General features: G+C 39.0%; 1 protein-coding gene across 1 annotated transcript in view; it reads left to right on the plus strand.

Annotated features, from left to right (window-relative positions):
* Nucleotides 1-1,144: 1,144 nt before the first annotated feature.
* Nucleotides 1,145-18,977, plus strand: part of GPLD1 (glycosylphosphatidylinositol specific phospholipase D1) — a 38,746-nt gene continuing 20,913 nt past the window's right edge. The window contains exons 1-11 of the mRNA XM_077810567.1: nucleotides 1,145-1,262; nucleotides 4,428-4,483; nucleotides 7,571-7,649; nucleotides 9,628-9,725; nucleotides 12,489-12,599; nucleotides 12,911-12,959; nucleotides 13,730-13,784; nucleotides 14,842-14,949; nucleotides 16,273-16,300; nucleotides 16,396-16,535; nucleotides 17,321-17,386. Coding sequence (XP_077666693.1) covers nucleotides 1,145-1,262; nucleotides 4,428-4,483; nucleotides 7,571-7,649; nucleotides 9,628-9,725; nucleotides 12,489-12,599; nucleotides 12,911-12,959; nucleotides 13,730-13,784; nucleotides 14,842-14,949; nucleotides 16,273-16,300; nucleotides 16,396-16,535; nucleotides 17,321-17,386 — 908 coding nt within the window. The remainder of the gene's footprint in view (nucleotides 1,263-4,427; nucleotides 4,484-7,570; nucleotides 7,650-9,627; nucleotides 9,726-12,488; nucleotides 12,600-12,910; nucleotides 12,960-13,729; nucleotides 13,785-14,841; nucleotides 14,950-16,272; nucleotides 16,301-16,395; nucleotides 16,536-17,320; nucleotides 17,387-18,977) is intronic.

Genomic DNA, 18,977 nt, shown 5'->3' on the forward strand with positions numbered 1-18,977 from the left:
TAGTCTGGGCTTTTGCCCTCGGTAGACAAGCCTTAACTCTTCAAAAAAAAAAAAAAACAAAGCTGAGAGTTTCACTTATATGACCTGACTCCAGGAGCTGGGGCTTTACAAAAAAACCAAATCAAATATTGTGATGCTGGCAATGGTGGCAACGTTCCTCTACCCCCAGGGTCCACATGAGTTTGATGCTGCTGGAGCAGAGATCTTGGCTTAAGGCTTTGCAAAACGTTACACCAAAACCTCCAATTAGTGCCCCAATGCCACAGAACTGCATGGATTTAACTTGCAATGTTTTGCATTGTCCTGTTGAACACTTGGGAGTAAAGTTAAGCATTCGTATAAGTCACTGCAAGATCTGGCCCCAAGTGACTTTTTCTTAGGTTTGCGGCTTTGAGACAGATTTTAAAATGGGACCAACTTTGCTCAAAGGCCTGTAAAACTTTTGATAAGCCTGAGCCCCAGTCCTACTGGACTCCACACAGGCACCAGAAACTGAAAAAAAACCAGCAAACACTCTTACAAGCTATATTACAAGAGCCCACTCAACTCTTAGTGGAAAACAACCTAAACACCAGTTTTACAAACTTCACTGGGTTATTGGACCTAAACCACAGTTGGTGGTGGGAGGAGGGGTAATAAGTTCTGTGGTTGCTCACCTCAAGCCTCATGAAACTTGTAAAACTGGTATTTATGTTGATTTCAGCTAAAAAATACCACTTTGTAATATTGTGTTGGTCTTCTGTAAAATTTGATGTAGCGGCACAAGACAGCCATATGCCATACTACAAATATTTTTGAATGACCCTTTTTATTTTACAATGATATCTCTATTTAAAATACAGAAGTGCAGACGGTCAAGGAATAGAAGTTACCCTCCCATCGCTCTAGAAATGCCACAGATTTCAGGAGGGAAACATCCTGTAGGACAGATTTCTTTTGCCTTTGGTTATAAGATACATTCACTCTGACGTAAAAGATAAATGCTGATAATGATTAACATCAAACTGGAAAATGGGGGCATTTCAAATAACCTGACAGTTTAGCCTCTGTGTCAGTGACATGCTTGAAAGGAGAGAAATATACTGTAACCTAGATTTCAAAGGTCACAGTAATACTGTCCCAAGCATTTTTAAAGCTATGATTTATGTGCCAGTATATTAGCAATATGGATGGTTTCAAGGTTTGGTCTGTTCTGCTGATTATAGTTTACAGCCTGTGCCAAAGATGTATGCTGTGCGGTATTTCAACACATATTGAAATAGGTAAGGTACATACAAAATATGCATTTTAGCATAATATTTTAAATTGCTTGCAAAGGGAAATGAATACAGGATTGGATAGAAAATTGGATCACTGGAAAGTGAAGGACAGTGATCATGCAAATTCCATCTTTCTTAGACTAAATAGCAGATATGAATGTCTGAGTATATATCCTGTCTGGAGCTTGTGCTGTAGCACTAGTTTGCCTGTTTATTTTTATGTTAGGTGTTTAAATCAATGTGAATTCTTCTATCTTCTAAAATGTGTGCGTCATGAAATTGGAATGTTTGTATTCGTGTCTATGGATCTTATACAAAAATGCTCTGGTTTTCAGAAAGAAGAGAAGAATAGCCTAATGCTTAACTTCACCAATACTATCATCTTTCTGATCACTGAATATGGGATATTTAAATTAGAAGTGATTTTCTAGGAAATAATTTATGGCTTATCTATATTTCTAAATGTTCTTTGTTGCTACATGGGTGTCTTAATTATCTCAGCTTTCTCCTTTCGAATTGTTTTTAATAATATTGTACATTTTCAAAGCATTATATATTAACTTCTTTGTAAAATAGGTAGTGAAGTATGATGCTGAATTTGTCATATAAGATTAAAAGTGCCAAAGTCTCTGTTGTACTTTTATTTCTGGTAGGTAGATATCCAGTTAAGCTAATGCCAAATAACATTATGCAACACAGAAGCAAGGAGAGATGGGGCAAACTGGGGTGGAGGGCAGGGGAAGAGGAATCAGAAACATTTTTGTTTGAATTTTTAAATAAATTCATTTTATTATTGCTTTCTGTAAATATTCTACCAAATGAGTTTACTGCAAGAATATTAATGGAAACAGTGAATTTTAAGTGAATGTTGCAGAGTGTTCACTCACAACAAATTTTTAATTCATAATTGGTGAGTACTTGCACCAGAAATCGTGACTCTTAGTATTCATCTTAACCAAATAGGGAATAAAAACATAGCATGTGGCCTTTGGCCAATCAAACTTCTCAAATGTCAAACATTGAATATTTGCAACTGTGAACAAGTTAGAATAAGATTATGCACAGAATTTATTCAGGGCCAGGTTGGGCCCTCTTCTTGTGAGTAGTACTGTAGACCTGGATTCTGCAAAGACATATGCAGATGCTTAACTTTATACACCGTGAGTAGTCCCATTGAAATTAATAGGACAACTCCATAGTGCATAAAGTTAAGTAGGTGCATACGTCTTTGCAGGATTTAGGCTTAAGGTGCTTACTGTGAATAAGGGTGGCAGAATCTGGTCCTCCGTCAGTAACTTGAAATAACACAAATGAGATAATTCCAAACTGCTTGCAGAAAATTCAGAGACAAAATTGACAGATTTATTCCAAATTTAATCTGTTCATTCTAATCAAGGACAAAATTGATATATTTTCCAAATTAAAAAAGGCTACATTTATTTAATCCAGTGGTTCCCAAACTTGTTCCGCCGCTTGTGCAGGGAAAGCCCCTGGCGGGCCAGGCCAGTTTGTTTACTTGCCATGTCTGCAGATTCGGCTGATCGTGACTCCCAGTGGCCGCGGTTCACTGCTCCAGGCCAATGGGGGCTGCTGGAAGCGGCAGCCAGTCCATCCCTTGGCCTGTGCTGCTTCCAGCAGCCCCCATTGGCCTGGAGCAGTGAATCGCAGCCACTGGGAGCCACGATCGGCCAAACCTGCGGGTGCGGCAGGTAAACAAACTGGCCCAGCCCACCAGGGGCTTTCTCTGCCCAAGCGGCAGAACAAGTTTGGGAACCACTGATTTAACCTATTGATCATGATTACCTGAATAATGTTCCTTATAATTTGCTATTGGGTCACAATTTTTAACCATATTTTAGTTATTTGTCTGAAAATACCACTCGTTGGACTCTACTTGCACTCTACTTGCTATGGCCATACAAAAAGAGTTGAATGGACAAACATATACATCTGAGTGGAGCTCCATTGAAGTCCATTCCTGAGGCTCTACCATTTTAAAGATCTGTCTGTGTAGATCAACTTGCAGAATCAATATATTTGATTAATATTGTGTATGGAGGAATAGAGGAAATAAATTGCCAATCCAAGAATTCTAGGCACTGGAAATTATATCCCTTCTCTGTTTAAAATGTTCTGTATAGAACTAAGAAGTTGGAAAGGCCTATTAAGTCATCTTGTCTATTCCCTTGCTGATGTGGGATTGTTCCTTAAATTGTCTGTGCGTGCTTTGTATAATATAATTTTAAATGGTCCAAGTTACATTAATAGTCAAAATGAAACCAATATTGATAGCAAGAATTGAATAGCTGCTGGGTTTGCAGTTTAACCCAATCCTTTTACAGAGAGAATATGTGTAAATAAATTGTCTCCAGGGACTGTCACATTAACACAAGTCAAATGTAATCAAAGTTTGAACAATATTTCACTTTAAAAGAGTGATGTCCATTTATTTTATTCTGTAGTGTGAAGCTTGTCTAGTAAGTACTGCTTGGCAATATGCATGCCTAACCGATCAGTGAGTAAACACTGTTTTTACTTTGCTGACTGCAGATTTTTGTTTTTCATGCATGGTAAAAATTAATCAAGTAGTTAAACATTAACAATGGGTCACAGGTTATATCTGATTCAATACCTTAGGGGAACAAAGAAACTTAAATGCTATGTCTATAATAAGAATTAATTAAAATTACAAGGCTACTTGGAATATGAGTTTGAAAGTAATTCTATCTAGTGGTACCTAGAATTTTGTGGAACATGCTCATTCACACAGCTCAGATACAGTATTTCATTTCTTAATTGTGATAGTCTGGGCTAGGATGTAAGGAGACCCTTTGTTGTGTTACAGTACTAGGCTGGCCAATGCAGCTTGTGATTTCTCTGAATGGGAGAGTCAAGGAGAACAAGGTCTCAGTCTGTGTCCAAAAGCATCAAAGAAACATCATCTTTGCATTTATTAAAACCGAGTGACGTCTATTTGCTATGAGGAGAGAACATGTCATTTACCACATGGGAATTGTCAAGAGGAGTGATGTGCTGTACGCCAATGTCACTTGTGTTATAAGTACTCTTAAATTCATTCTAGCACCTACATTTTGACAATACTTCTAACTAAAGATGGGCCTAGCCACAGTACTTTTAAGTCAGTTTTTAATATTATATGTTTTTCAGCACATCGAGCTCTGGAATTTTTCAGTAAACATGAAGGGAATGTTAACTATAGAAAGGTAAGGAAGCATATTACTGCTTAATTGCATATATGTTGTGACAATTTCCTCTGCCCTCTTTTTGTCTATTTGTCAATCTTCAGACAGTGAATTCTTCAGATTCACACCTTTTCTGTGTGGAAAGTGCTTTGCCTATGCTGCATGCAACCAGAAATAAATACATAATAACTACCATTAGGTATATACTGTGTAGTTGTACAGAATTTTTTCTACTTGTATTCTTACCAACTATCTTAAATTAATTTGCATTCCTCTTGAGGTAGATGTCTGGAGGAATTAATCAATGACTCTTGGAATGGAGATTTAACAACAAAAACAAGTAACAAACAAGAGTCAAGTTTGTGTTTCATCAGCCACATGTAATATCACTTCAGATGACAGAAAAGGTTTGTGTAATTAGAGCCCACTTCTACAATCTCACCAGAGCCAGAAAAGCACTTTAAGCATATGCTTCTCTTTAAGTACGTCTGAGTAATTGCATTGAATGTGTGCATACAAACTTGTATATACAGTAAAAGCTTTGTTATCTTGCATGTGGCGGAAATGGGGGGTGCCGGTAAATCAAAAATTCCAGTTAACTAAGAGTTATACTTACCAATGGAATATCAATTTTCAAAGAATTAGAATACAATAAAATGAATAAAGTAGAAAATAGTAAACAGGTACTTACCAATCGTGCAGTAGTACTGCACTGCAGAGTGGTTGGTTTCTTGAAGCACTTAGGTGTATTCAGATACAGTTTTCTATACAGTAGGTTATCTTAAGACACTACATATCACTATGGCCAGCACATGGCATACGCCCAGATCACTAAAAATACACTTAATACTGAAACTGTACTGAACATAATTTTATCTTTCTTTGATGATTCAGAAGGCACTTCAGGATCTTGCAGTGCCTTGGGGTCAGCATTATCAACATCAATTATCATTGTATATGTAGAAGGTGTAGGAGATTGGGCTGAATCTGTAATGACCCTATGACACACTCTGGAAGCTGCTTTTTTTTAATGGTTTCAGAGTAGCAGCCGTGTTAGTCTGTATCCACAAAAAGAAAAGGAGTACTTGTGGCACCTTAGAGACTAACAAATTTATTTGAGCGTAAGCTTTCGTGAGCTAGAGCTCACTTCCTCGGATTCATGCAGTGGAAAATACAGTGGGGAGATTCTATATACACAGAGAACATGAAACAATGGGTGTTACCATACACACTGTATCGAGAGTGATCAGGTAAGGTGAGCTATTACTAGCAGGAGAGGAAAAAAACCTTTTGTAGGGATAATCAAGGTGGGCCATTTCCAGCAGTTGACAAGAACGTGTGAGGGAGGGGAGGGGGGGAGAAATAAACATGGGGAAATAGTTTTACTTTGTGTAATGACACATCCACTCCCAGTCTTTATTCAAGCCTAATGTAAGGGTGTCCACTTTGCAAATTAATTCCAAATTCAGCAGTCTCTCGTTGGAGTCTTTTTTTGAAGTTTTTTTGTTGAAGAATTGCAACTTTTAGGTCTGTAATCAAGTGACAAAAGAGATTGAAGTGTTCTCCGACTGGTTTTTGAATGATATCAGCTTGCTTACTTATCTTCTGCCTCTTTTGCATAAAAGTAGAGTGCAGAATGTGCAGTTGCATAACTTCCTGGGCAGTACACTAGTCCCAGTTACTAGACTGAAGATTTGTATTGGGAGATACCAGTAATGCTGGTTAATAGAGCTTTCTGGTTGCTAAAAGTGCTGGATAACACAGTTTTTACTGTAGTGTGTTTAAAGTGCTTTTGGTATCCTTCAATGCAATATAAATTTTATTATTTATATTTAGGCCTGTCAAGCGATTAAAAAAATTAATCATGCGATTAATTGCATGGTTAAACAATAATAGAATACCATTTATTTAAATATTTTTGGATGTTTTCTACATTTTCAAATATATTGATTTCAGTTACAACACAGAATACAAAGTGTACAGTGCTTGCTTTATATTTATTTTTATTACAAATATTTGCACTGTAAAAAAACAGAACCACAAAAAAGAAAATCAACCTGCTGGTGGCATCTGACTCAGATGATGAAAATGAACATATGTCGGTGCATGCTGCTTTGGATCGTTATGGAGCAAAACCCATGATCAGCATGGACACATGTCTCCTGGAATGGTGATGGAAGCATGAAGTGACATATGAATCTTTAGTGCATCTGGCACATAAATATCTTGTGATGCTGGCTACAACAGTGCCATGCAAATGCTTGTTCTCACTTTCAGATGACATTGTAAACAAGAAGAGGCAGCATTATCGCCTGCAAATTGTAACCAAACTTGTTTTTCTGAGTGATTGGCTGAACAAGAAGTGGGACTTGCAAGTTCTAAAGTTTTACATTGTATTTGTTTTTGAGTGCAGTTATGTAACAAAAAAATTCTACATCTGTAAGTTGCACTTTCACAATGAAGAGATTGCACTACAGTACTTCTATGAGGTGAATTGAAAAATACTGTTTCTTTTATCATTTTTACAGTGCAAATATTTGTAATCAAAAATACAAATATAAAGTGAGCACTGTACATGTTGTATTCTGTGTTGTAATAGAAATCAATATATTTGAAAATGTAGAAAAACATCCAAAATATTTAATACATTTCCATTGGTATTCTATTGTTTAACAGTGCGATTAATCGTGATTAATTTTTTTAAGCGCAATTAATTTTTTTGAGTTAGTCGTGTGAGTTAACTGTGATTAATCGACAGTCCTATTTATATTATTTGGTGTTTTCTCAGAGTACTGGTTTTACTTAAGTGTCCGTCCAATATTTTATTTTTTGTTATATAATGTAAATATTTTTGTTTCTTGTTTTGTGTGTTTGTTTTTGAAATCACTACAATATAAACTAGTTAGTTTAGACTCTCTTTTTTTTCTGCCCCATCTCTAATCTTGCAAACTGAAGTAATGTATTTGACTATTAGTTTTACTTGGCAATATCTTGCTGAAGTGTAAATGTTGTCTTTGACTCATTGCACCTTAAATATTCAGAATAACCTTTTTCTGTTGTCGTTAATTGTATTCTGATTTCTTGTTCCCTCATCCTTTCCTCTCACAGTTGTTACTAAACCACCAGGATGCATTTCAGGCTGGGAGCCTTTATCCTGATGCCTTTTATCCTGTTATCTGCAGGAATGGTAAGAAGAGGGTTTATTATAGTGGAGCTGTAGTTAAGGATAAGAACAATTTCTGTTTAAAGATACTCTTCTAAATGCTCTAAAATCTGCATGGTTCCTCGGATTGCTTTGAAATTTCGTGGCTTCCTGGAGCTCTGGGTAGGGATAGTAATCCACATTTGGGGTTATTTGAGCAAGGGGTTCCTGAGACACAATCCTCTGAAAGAATCAGCTCTTAAGGTTCATAGATTCTACTAGCTTTTTGGGCATGCCTGGCTTCTAAAGTTCTACTGGCATAATGGGACATAAAAGGGAGGGTGAGCTGGAAATGGTGGCAGAGGTGGGGGGAGAGACACTGTAGCGAGGCGCACACTGGGCCTCTCTGGTTTTGGCCCCCTGTTGCCCTCTCTAATCAGTCAGGAACACCTCGCTTGATGCAACACCAGTGTTCTTTATTTATAGTTGTTTTCCCGCCACTGCTTTCCACCTATGTATGGGTTTTGCAGCCAACTTTGCCAAGTGCAGGCCTGGCCAGCAACAGACCAGAAAGCTCCCAGTTCCCTCTGTGCCTGGTCTTTTTCTTCCCTCCTTCCTCTGGCTTCCTCCCAGCCTTAATAACCCTGGCTAATGAGGCTGGCAGGTGCTGCCCATTACCAGGCAGACACAGGGCTATCCAGCCAGCTCCAATCCATTCCCCTTGATTGGGGTTGCAGTGGCAGGGGCTGATTAAGTGCTTCTCACTCAGCACCCTGTCACAGACACATGTCAGTTTGCTCTTAAGTTAAGTCTACACATTACTTCAGTAAAACTTACGTTGCTCAGGAGAGGGTGAATAATCCACACCCCTGAGCAACATAAGTTATACTGACCTAAGCAGCAGAGTGGACAGTGCTATGCCAGCTGGAGAGCTTCTCCTGCTGACATAGCTGCCACCTCTCACAGAGGCGGAGTTAAGCCGACAGGAGAGCTTTGTCCCATTGACTTGGAGTGTCTTCACCAGAAGTGCTACAGTGGCACAGCTGCAGTGTAGACATAGCTTATCTCATGACTGGGGGCTTATTTGAAATCAATTTGAATCTTAATCCTTTTCTTTGGAGAACAAAAGTCCATATAAAAAAATTATTACTACAACTGGCATTATTGGTACCAATAGCTACATCTTCCCATGCTTCCAATTCATCTCCCCTTAAAAGTGAAAGGAAAATAGTCGGCAGTGAAATCATCCAGGAGACCCTGTCGATTTTGTTAGCATTTATACAAAAAAATCATGTTCTTTTCATCCATCTTCTTTCCGGATTCTAGAAAATCTATTTGCTCTCTTCCTCCCCCAGTACAAGAGCTGCACTTGTATAGAATTCAAAGTTACGCTACTAGGCACTGTAAAATGAACTCCCAGAGCATTACATAGGCACACAGAATTTGCTCTCCTGGCTCACTATCAGGTGAGACCAGATCTGAATTGTCCAAGTCCAAGCGAGGCCAGAGATTGATACTTCAGACAAAGACCTAATCTCCCCACACAAACTGATAATATACCTAATCATTTTTGTAATCATGTACACAGAGATGATGACCGTTTCCTTCCAGACCCCTGTGGAAGTCAGCTCATGCCCTGAAGCATGGGATTTTGATTTGCCTGGATTCCCCACTAGCTTGTATTACCATAAAATCGAGTGCATTCATTTGGCCACCAGCCGCTCTCTTCACTCTGCTAGACTTCTCCCCTTAAGGTGTAATATCCTTTTCTATATCTCACTTACTCACAATCCATGCGGACAGAGCGGGGTTTGGAATAAGGCTTCCACATGTTTCCATCAAAAATACGGCTGGTAAATGTAGTATCTGTTTTGACAATATAAAATATGCACAAATGCTTTTCAGTGATTCTTGGTACAATAAAATGTTTCAAAAGTAACATTCTTTCAATGTGCAATTGAGCAGAAATCCAACATGTGGAGCAGTTCAAATCAAGGTATAATTTTGTCTTTTGATGTTGCAGGAATATTCCATCATGTTTCTGAAGACACTCACTGGGCACCATTTCTCAACACTAGTATCCATTACATCAGGAAGAAGTATCCTCAGCCTTGGGAGGAGGTAGGAAAACCCCTTGAATTTGCATAGGCTTCTTAAAGCCTCTACCAACCATCTTTTTCACCTAAACAATACTGCCAACTTCAAGAGATCAAAAATCATGAGTTGGACCCTACAAAATCACAAGATTAAAAAAAAATTATGTTTTTTAGGTCGGTCTCTTGATATTTGAACTCCCCTGCCGATCACCAGGGTGTGTGCATGTGACAATTAGTGTTGCCCACTTTCCGACATGTACTAGATAAAGTGGTTTGGGCCCCTCATCCCCACATCTGCTTTTCTCCTGCCCAGCAATTAATCCTGTTCCCCAATCCCCCATCAGTTCTGTCATCACCACCCCATCAGTTCACCCTCCCAGCACTCACCCCCACCTGCTCAGAACCCACCATCAATACAGCCCCATCAGCCCTCCAGCTGCCTCCAGGTGATGGTTCAGCTCTCCCAGCCTCACCTCTGCTCCTTTTAGGATTCTTTGCCCTCCCCAGGCCTGGCGAGGCTGCAATGGGGTACCTTCTCCCACTTCCCAGGCTGTCAGTCGGAGCCCAGTTGCCCGGGGCTGACAGCGATTTCAAAGTAAAATTAAGTCTCACTCATGATCTTGAGATAGAACTCTCAGATACCAGTGTTACTGGGGTCCCAGTGGGGGCCAGCTGAGGTCACTCAATTAGAGTGAACTGAAAAGAATGCGGCAGATAATCCCCAAAGTTGGGGGATATTTTTAATAATTAGATTTACCAAACCAGCATAAAACAGCTTCTTTATGATGACCTGACTGGTTGCCCAGATACCAACAACACAGTTCCCTTAAAGTAACCCAGCCTCAGGCCTCCATCCAGGTACCTATGTCAAATATGATGAAGATTTCTGAAAATCTTATTTCATCATATAAAAGAAAAGGTTCTACCAATCCCAAAGGATCAGAAACATTACCTCCAAGTTAATGAATATTCCAGATCTTACCCAAATACACGCTACAGCCAATTCTTATTCACTAAACTAAAATTTATTTAAAAAGAAAAGGGAGCGAGTATGGTTAAAAGATCAATATACATAGACATGAGTTCAATTCTTGAGGTTCAGATACATAGCAGAGATGGTGAGCTTTGTAGTTGCAAAGAGTTCCTTTAAAATTTAGCTCATAGGTTATAGTCCAATGTCATATCATATTCAGGGTGTACCATCTTAACTGGGATCTCATCTTGCAACTCAAACTTCCCTGGATGAAGCTTAAGCAGATCTGAGATAAAAAGGATCAGGACCCAAGGAACTTTTATATAATTTCAGGTCTTCTTTGACAAGTTGGAGCCCCTTGGGGAGCAACAGGTAATCAGGTCTTTGAAGTGGGTCCATCATCGGTACTTAGCTATACGAATTAACATAAAACAATCCCCTGTTCCTCCACCATTCACCAATGATTTGCTATACATTTCAAAGAAGGATGAATACAGAGCTATCCCATGTTTACACTTCATTTAAATGCTAGGATGTTCTTTTGATCTTTGAATTATCAGAATATGGCATAGACAGGGACTGTTTGTTACATTGTTGACCACTGCCCATACATATGTAAATACACAAAAACACAAACATTATCTCCCCACATGTCTTTAAGGGTTGAATTTGAGTCATTTATTTTGCAGGATGTTTAACTCTTTCTGGCCATGGGTCACATTCAGGGTTGTTGTTTTTTTCCAGCCACAGCTGGATCATATCCTTGGGGGTCATATCCTAGCTCCTGCCCCCTGGAGAGTTTACCAGTTTTGTAAAATTTTGCCAGTCTTTGCTCAGGAGAATCCAGTAATTGCAATAGCAATTCAAGGCATTTTATAGATCAGCTCTGAAGTGCATTCCCAAACCTCCCAGGTTTAGGAATGCAAAGAGCTTGCACAGAGGCTGCCTGCATTTTCCCTGGCTCTGAACAGTACTATTCATGTGGACTGTTTAACTTTCATGAGCTGTAAAGTTGTTGAGAGGAAAAATGTATCAGTTCCATATTTTAAAAAAATCTCTAAAAGTGATCATGGTTTAGGGAAGACCACCGACTCTTGAAGAAACTCAACCAACACTGCTGAGGAATGAGTTCACAAATAACTTCTCTACTTTTTGCCTATAAAAGCTTGAAATAAATTTCTAATTAGACACAAGGTGGGACTTCATATCATATTGTATTAGAAGTGGATATGTCTATTCCTAAGTGACAAAGGAATTCCTCTGAAATTATTCAGTGCTTTATTCTTCTACCTTTATGTTGAGTAGTGCTTGCCCAGGTACTCCACTGCCTTGTCCATGAGACTACTAGCATAAGCATGGTTAAGTGGGCTCAGTCTTGAAGGATGTCGTCGTGCTGAATATTCTGTCCCTGTTCCAGCATAGCACTGATATGCCTAACTCAAAGCAGATGAGTAGGCCTACTGACATCAGTAAAGTCAAGCATGTAACTCTGTAGACTTGGACCTAATGCAGTACTTAATGTTAGGAATATAACTAAATGCCTTGCAGGATGAGGAACAAAGACCCAGATCTTTGAAGGTATTTAGGCTACTAACTTCCAATGAAATCAATGGGAGTTAGGCACCTAAATACCTTTGAGGTTCTGGGCCAGAGTTCTCGGCACCTTGCAATATAGAGCCCTTAGTGAGAAATGGTTGCTGAATTGTATATTTATTTAATGCACTGAGCAGATGAAATGCTAATAACTTTTTTTAAAGATAGTGGGGTTGTAGTAAAGTGATTGGACATTACTACGTACATATTATTGTTGTTTAGGCTACAGAGAAACTGGTGGCTTTCCTGTTTGGAATTGCCTCACATATGGTGGCAGATGTGAGCTGGCATAGCTTGGGCATTGATCAAGGATTTCTAAGGACCATGGGAGAAGTAAGTGTACATCATTTTTGTTGGTTAATCATATCTGTAGATATTGGTATTGGTAACTTGTATTTACAAATAGGCTTTTAACCCCGGGGGGAAAATCTAGGTCTCTGACCTTGGAAAGACTTATGTGCACATGCTTAACTTCACACACGGATATGAAAAACATTTTTCAGGACAAAGTTGGCTAAATTTTGGGCGTATCAACTTTAGTGTCACTTTACTTGTCCTTTTCTGTTTGTACTGAAGGATGAGCAAAATTGGCTTATTGTAATTGGTTTTATACATGAAATATTCTTTTTTTAATTTTTCCCCAGATTGATTTTCATGGCTCATACTCAGATGCTCATCGTACTGGCGATTTTGGTAATTTTTATTTTGACTGATATGAACCAATGAGGTCCCAGTCCCCCTGTGAATACCAATCTAGTGCATAGTCAAATTGTGGGGATGATTCTGCCCCCTGTATGCTGATCTGATGGTGTACAGGAATCAGAAATGAGCCACAAGGACCCTGTCCTGTCTCCTTTCCACCGTCCCGCAAGCCCTGGTGTAGGACCCATGTGGATGGTGGCTGGAAATAGGAAGGGTGATTGCCAAACTGTTCAGCCTTATGTAGATTCTGGGCTGCAATGCAGGTGTTGTTGTAAATTAAGGTAGTGCCACTTCTCCCTCCCCATCCCTGCCTATGTCATTTTGGCTCCCTTTGGCAACAGATTCTGGATGGCCAGATTCTGCATAAAATCACCTTTCCCTCCCACCCTGGGGCTGCAGCTGCTGTGCATCTCTCAGAAGACATGCTGCAGAACCTGGCCATTCCTACTTAAAGCCAAAATGTGAGCAGGAGAACTTCAAAGTTAAACTGAGTCACTGCTCTGAGTTTAAATATGATAATGCTTTTATCATGTTCTGGAAATGCAGAATGCTTATCCTCTCTCTTCCTTGCAAGTATACCAGCAACATATTCCAAGTCAGAAATATTTACATACCTAAAATGGAACTCTACCGTATTAACACACACAGGAGCCACATGGAGTACTGGCAACGCCCAGTGATAGACACCATTTTAAAAAAGAAATTGAGGTTGTGTGCTAATATAGTAAAACTGATTTTTTTTCCCCTCTCTCTAAATGTAGGAGGTGATGTATTAAGCCAATTTGAGCTTGATTTTAGTTACCTGAAAGCAGCCTGGTAAGAGCAATGTGCTTAAGCTTTCAATGTTTTGAAGAAATACTCTCATTAATTTTTGCTGCACGCATGACACATAGTGTAGATGATACTTTCAGGATGTTCTAATAAAGTAATATTTATTTGTATTATTGTAGCACCAAGAGGCCCCAACTAAGATCAGAAAGTCATTGTGCTAGGCACAGTACACACGCAGGGTAAGAGAGAGTCCCTGCCCTGAAGAGCAGACAACGGGGAGGGAGAAAGGAAGTAGCAGTATCCCCATTTTACACATGAGAAAACTGACACACAGAGATGAGGATATTCACACTGGTCACGCAGGAAACCAACAACTACAAAAATTAGTTTTAAAAATAGTTTGCTGGAAAGTCCTAGCCGTTCTTTATATAACTCAATGGCAATATCTTTATATGGGATACCTCTGTTTAGTTTAGCTATGTTTTGGTGTTTTTATGCAAATTCTTACTAGTTTTTTTTAGAAATAAAGATGTGTGGTTGTCAGTATTTAAATATTTTTCATTGTATAATGAATTATAAAGTAGTCCCTATTGGTTATTTTATGTCCCATAAATTGAACATCACTAAGAGAAGATTTGAAATTAACATCAAATGGACACTTGCTTCAATTAAACCTCGACATTGTGAATCAAGAGTAACACATCAACATCAGGTGCATTTAAAAACAGTTTTAGACATTTTCTTGTAACTTACAATTTTCAGGTACAGTATTCTTATTTAACAATTACATTGAAACATTGATTATGTCTTATTTTGTGTGACATAGGGTGAAGTTCATCCCAGTGCAGAAGGTCCTTGTCACTGTTTAAGCCCTGTCATAGGTCTGTGCTGAAGGCGGGGTAGGAACAATTGTGCTCGCTCTGAATAGGCTGATCTTAGCAGGGCGAGGGATAGGCTGGGGACAGGCCAGAGGAGAGGACACAGTCCAAGACTAGGCAGATCTACTAGCCAAGAATCCCATGGAGGGAGTTATATAAAATGAATCATGTTTTATTGGATTAAATGGGAAATATTAGTTATAACACCTCAGTATTGTTTTTAGGTATGTACCAGTCAAAGACCTGCTAGCTATCTATAAGGAATATTATGGCCAAGAAGTAATAACTGAAGGCACAATTATTGACTGTACTTACCTGCAGTTTCTTGAATTGTAAGTCACTGAGTTGTGAACTTCTTATTTCACAAAACATATGGGGAAAAATTATAATAACTCTCATAGTAAATCACTGAACCTGCATCTCTATGTTAGAGATTAACCAAACTCAAACTTCTCTCTCAGACACCCTTGAACTTTGGGGAAATTTGGAATGAAGGTTTGGATCTGTATCTAAGTTTCACAGTTGTTACATTTGATAAATGAATATGACGTATATGATGAATACAATAGTTAGGCTGTATGTCTTAACAACATAAACCGGCCTGTGTTGCGAGGTAACAGCAATGTTTTGAAGCATGGCCATGTTGTGGCACTTCAGCAGTAAAACTGATCTTCTTCAATGAAGAGTGCAATATAGATGTGTAGCTATAGCTAGCTCTCTTGCCCACAGACATTTACACCAATGCAGACACTTCCAGAATACTACAGGTCTGAAGGATAGGAAGTGAAGTTGTTCCTCTTAGTTAAGAGAACCTGAACTGCGGTAATGACTACTTTAGAATATTTTGAGTCTCCTAGCTATGTTCATTAATTCAATTATTTACTAATTGGCTATGTCTACATTACCCAACAGTGGCGGCTACATATAGGGTATATGTAGCTACATGCCACAGTGAAAAGCAAGCTGCATCCACGATGCCGTGTGTAGCTGCATGTGTCAGTGAAAGGCTCTGGCAGTGGAGAAAGGCTTCAGCAGCTCTCCCACTGCCAGAGACTTTCGCTGCAACGAGTAAAGGCTCTGGCAGGAAAAGGCAGTCGGGAAAGAATGAGCCTTCTGCTGCTGAGCCACTGCCCACTCCCCACTGCCTCCCTCCACCAGAGCCTTTCCCCACGGATAGTCTTTTCCTGGAGCGGGGAAAGGTGTTAGCTGTGGGGAGCAGTGGGACAGTACACTGCTAAAAATAGCAGTGTAGTTGGGGAGGCAATGCTTTGGCAAGTAGAGAGCCATGTGTACGTGGGTACCTACCCACAGGCTTCAGGTATGTCTTTACTTTATTGGCCTAAGGAGTGCCTCACCCTCTACACTGCTATTTATACCTGCGCTGCAGGGAGTGTAGGTGTACCTGTCGTTGTGCTGAGTTGCAGAGCAGTGTAGAAAGCACAAATATTAAGAAATACCATCAAGATCACAATCTCTGATGTCACAGATCTTATGATGATATAGTAACAAACAAGGAAATCTCTCAAAGTTACCATCCTTAAAGTTGGACAAATACTGGGTTATTATATAGGGGTCCACAAAGGCTTTGAAATGGGGGTATTTTCATATTATTTGTTAATGAAACACATGTATCTGAAGATCATTTATTTTTGCAGGCATGGAGAAATGCTTGCTGTTGCCAAGGTAACTTATTTTTTTTTCTTGTTAACAACTAGGTACCTATTAATGTTAAGATACACTGAACCATTTCACTAATTATACTGTGTTTTGTTTCATAGCTTTTCCCAACATATGCTAGCAAATCTCCGTTTTTGGTGGAGAGGTTCCATGAGTATTTCCTTGGAGGACTGGATGACATGGCATTCTGGTCAAATAATATTTTTCAGCTAGCAAGCCACATGTTAGAAAATGGGACCAGGTGAGATGTTGTTTTATGTGTTTAGAATGCACCTCTTATGAGACTACAGTAAAGTCAGATAAATTACCTTTGCTGTATTCAAGTTATGAAGTCTGTTTACTTGTTCTCAAGGAAGCAGGCCCAGTCCCAGAATTGGAGCCTAAAACTGAAGACCCTACTTAATCAGAATTCAATGAGACTTAGGGCCCAATCCAACTCCCAGTGAAATCAGAAGATTCTCGTTGAGTTCAGAGAGAGTTAAAATGAACCCTAATAGTCTAAGAGTTGCAAGTTCAGGCTCGTATTTAGCTGGTATTATTTTCATAGAAAACTTTATCACTATAATACCACTTACACAAATATTTCACCTTTGCCCAGATAGGTTCACAATCCTTCCTGTGGAGAGCAGATCTCAGACAATTATACTGTTTGTCTAGATGAATAATGTTACTGCATGAAAATTGGAAAAAGCAAATCCTATAATCTGTTGTGTTACATGCTTGAAAAATGTCACTTTAATTAAAAACACTTTACCTTACTAGGATTAGCCGGTTATTAGTGCCAAAGTAAGTTGTTACGTAATCACACATGACATTCTTATGGATTCTAAATAATTCATCAACAACTTAAAAAAATACAAAAAGAATTTCTAAGGAATATAACAATGCCCTAATTTTGAATAAGCAGGGGCTATTGAGGGAGATGACCTCACTTCCCAGAGGAGGAATCTCTATGGATGAAAGTTCTATTTAGTTTAACTTCCATTAGAATATATAAAAAACTGTGTGTTTTCAATATTTCTTCAGTGGCTGCTTCATACCTGAGAACCCTCTATTTATAGAGTGCAATGGGGAGCACAAGAACAGCAACATGTAAGTATAATCCTGAAAGCTGCAAAGATTTACCTCTGAAAGAAGATACGTCCATTTGTGTGGAAATCCAATTACATGGGTAACCTATCAAGGTCCCTCACTTCTCCTTTTTGGAAAAACTCTACTCCAGGGGAGAAATTTCTTCATGTATGAAGAGAGATACTTGTTTGATCTTTCCTTTGGGTGAAACTTAGGCCCTCCCCAACCCAAATAAATTTGCTTTGTATAGGGAAACTTTGTAAGAGATGGGAAGGGCTTCATCTTGTTGCCAGTGGATAGGGTATGGAGTAAGCACTCTGCCTCTTGGGACTGCTGTTCCAGCACCTGGATTGGAGTAGGAGTGCAACATCTGCACACCCACGCATGAGGTCTGGTGGCTCACTGGCAATACACCTGTTTCTCACACAGCTAACATCAAAAAGCCCTACTATGTTGGTCTACGTGCATATGGAGTCCAGCTCTTTAGGACACAGGGTGTGTAGTCACCTGCACATCCATTCCACAAGCTAACTTCCTGCTTGTGTTGTGTATGGCCTCTATACTACTCGTGAATTCTCATTGAACTGAAACTGCAATGAGTCAAACCTAAGAACATCAGAGACACGGAAGTTAGTCAAACTTTGATCATAAGAATTCAGATCATTCCACTAAAATCTACACTCTAAGGGGTATATTTTTATTCCAAGAATTCATAATTAATCCTGGGAATTACATTCAGGATAAATAACATATTTAGTTTAGATAATAAAAAGATTCAGAGTTTTCTCAGCCTGTATATCTGAAGCTTTCGTATGTAATTCAGTTCAGTTTGCATCTAACTGGTACCGAGGCAATGGAGTGGGGTGGGGCAGCATAGAGAAATGGGTCACAGAGAGCTAACATGTAGGGGGGGTGGGAGAGAAAAAGCAAATTGATAGAGATGGAGAAGAGAATCAGCAAATAGAAGTAGCGAGAGAAAGAGAGAAAGCAAGATGGCAGAGGAGTAGGAGTTTCCTTTGAGGGCTGTGTTTCCCATTTGTACCTAAACCTCTTCACCCTCACTAGTAAACAAATAACTAATGCCCCATGCACAAACTGAAAAAGACTGGGGATTTTTGCTTGACAGGTAGATATGGGTATAAATCTCACATTTTGGGGAAGCCTGGAGGTGTGAGAGCTGCGCTACCTTTATCTTACCACTTTGTTATTTTGGATTTCAAGTTAGAAGAGATTAGCTTTTTATTTTATTTTATTTTATTTTCCCCTGTCTGCTTCCAGTGTTAGTCAGGGGAGACAATTAAATCTTCTGTAACCCTAACTTGCATTCCTTGCAACTCAAATGACTTCATCAGAGTATAAATTGGAGCAGGATTTGGTCTAATGTGTGTATGGCAATGGATTTACTAGCCTGAGGAAAGGCAAGTAGAGTATTTTAGAAATATATTCTAGTAATAACTTTCACAAATCATTTATTTGCTTGCCTGTGTATTACTGCTATCAAGATCACTAATAACTCATAAAAGAATTTGTATGCTTCTGGCTTTAAAAGAAAAGAATTTCAATACCCAGGTTCAAGTGACTAGTGTACAATATCTCAATTCAAATCCATTTG

This window comes from Eretmochelys imbricata, chromosome 2, assembly GCF_965152235.1.
Source record: "Eretmochelys imbricata isolate rEreImb1 chromosome 2, rEreImb1.hap1, whole genome shotgun sequence".
Classification (NCBI taxonomy): domain Eukaryota; kingdom Metazoa; phylum Chordata; order Testudines; family Cheloniidae; genus Eretmochelys; species Eretmochelys imbricata.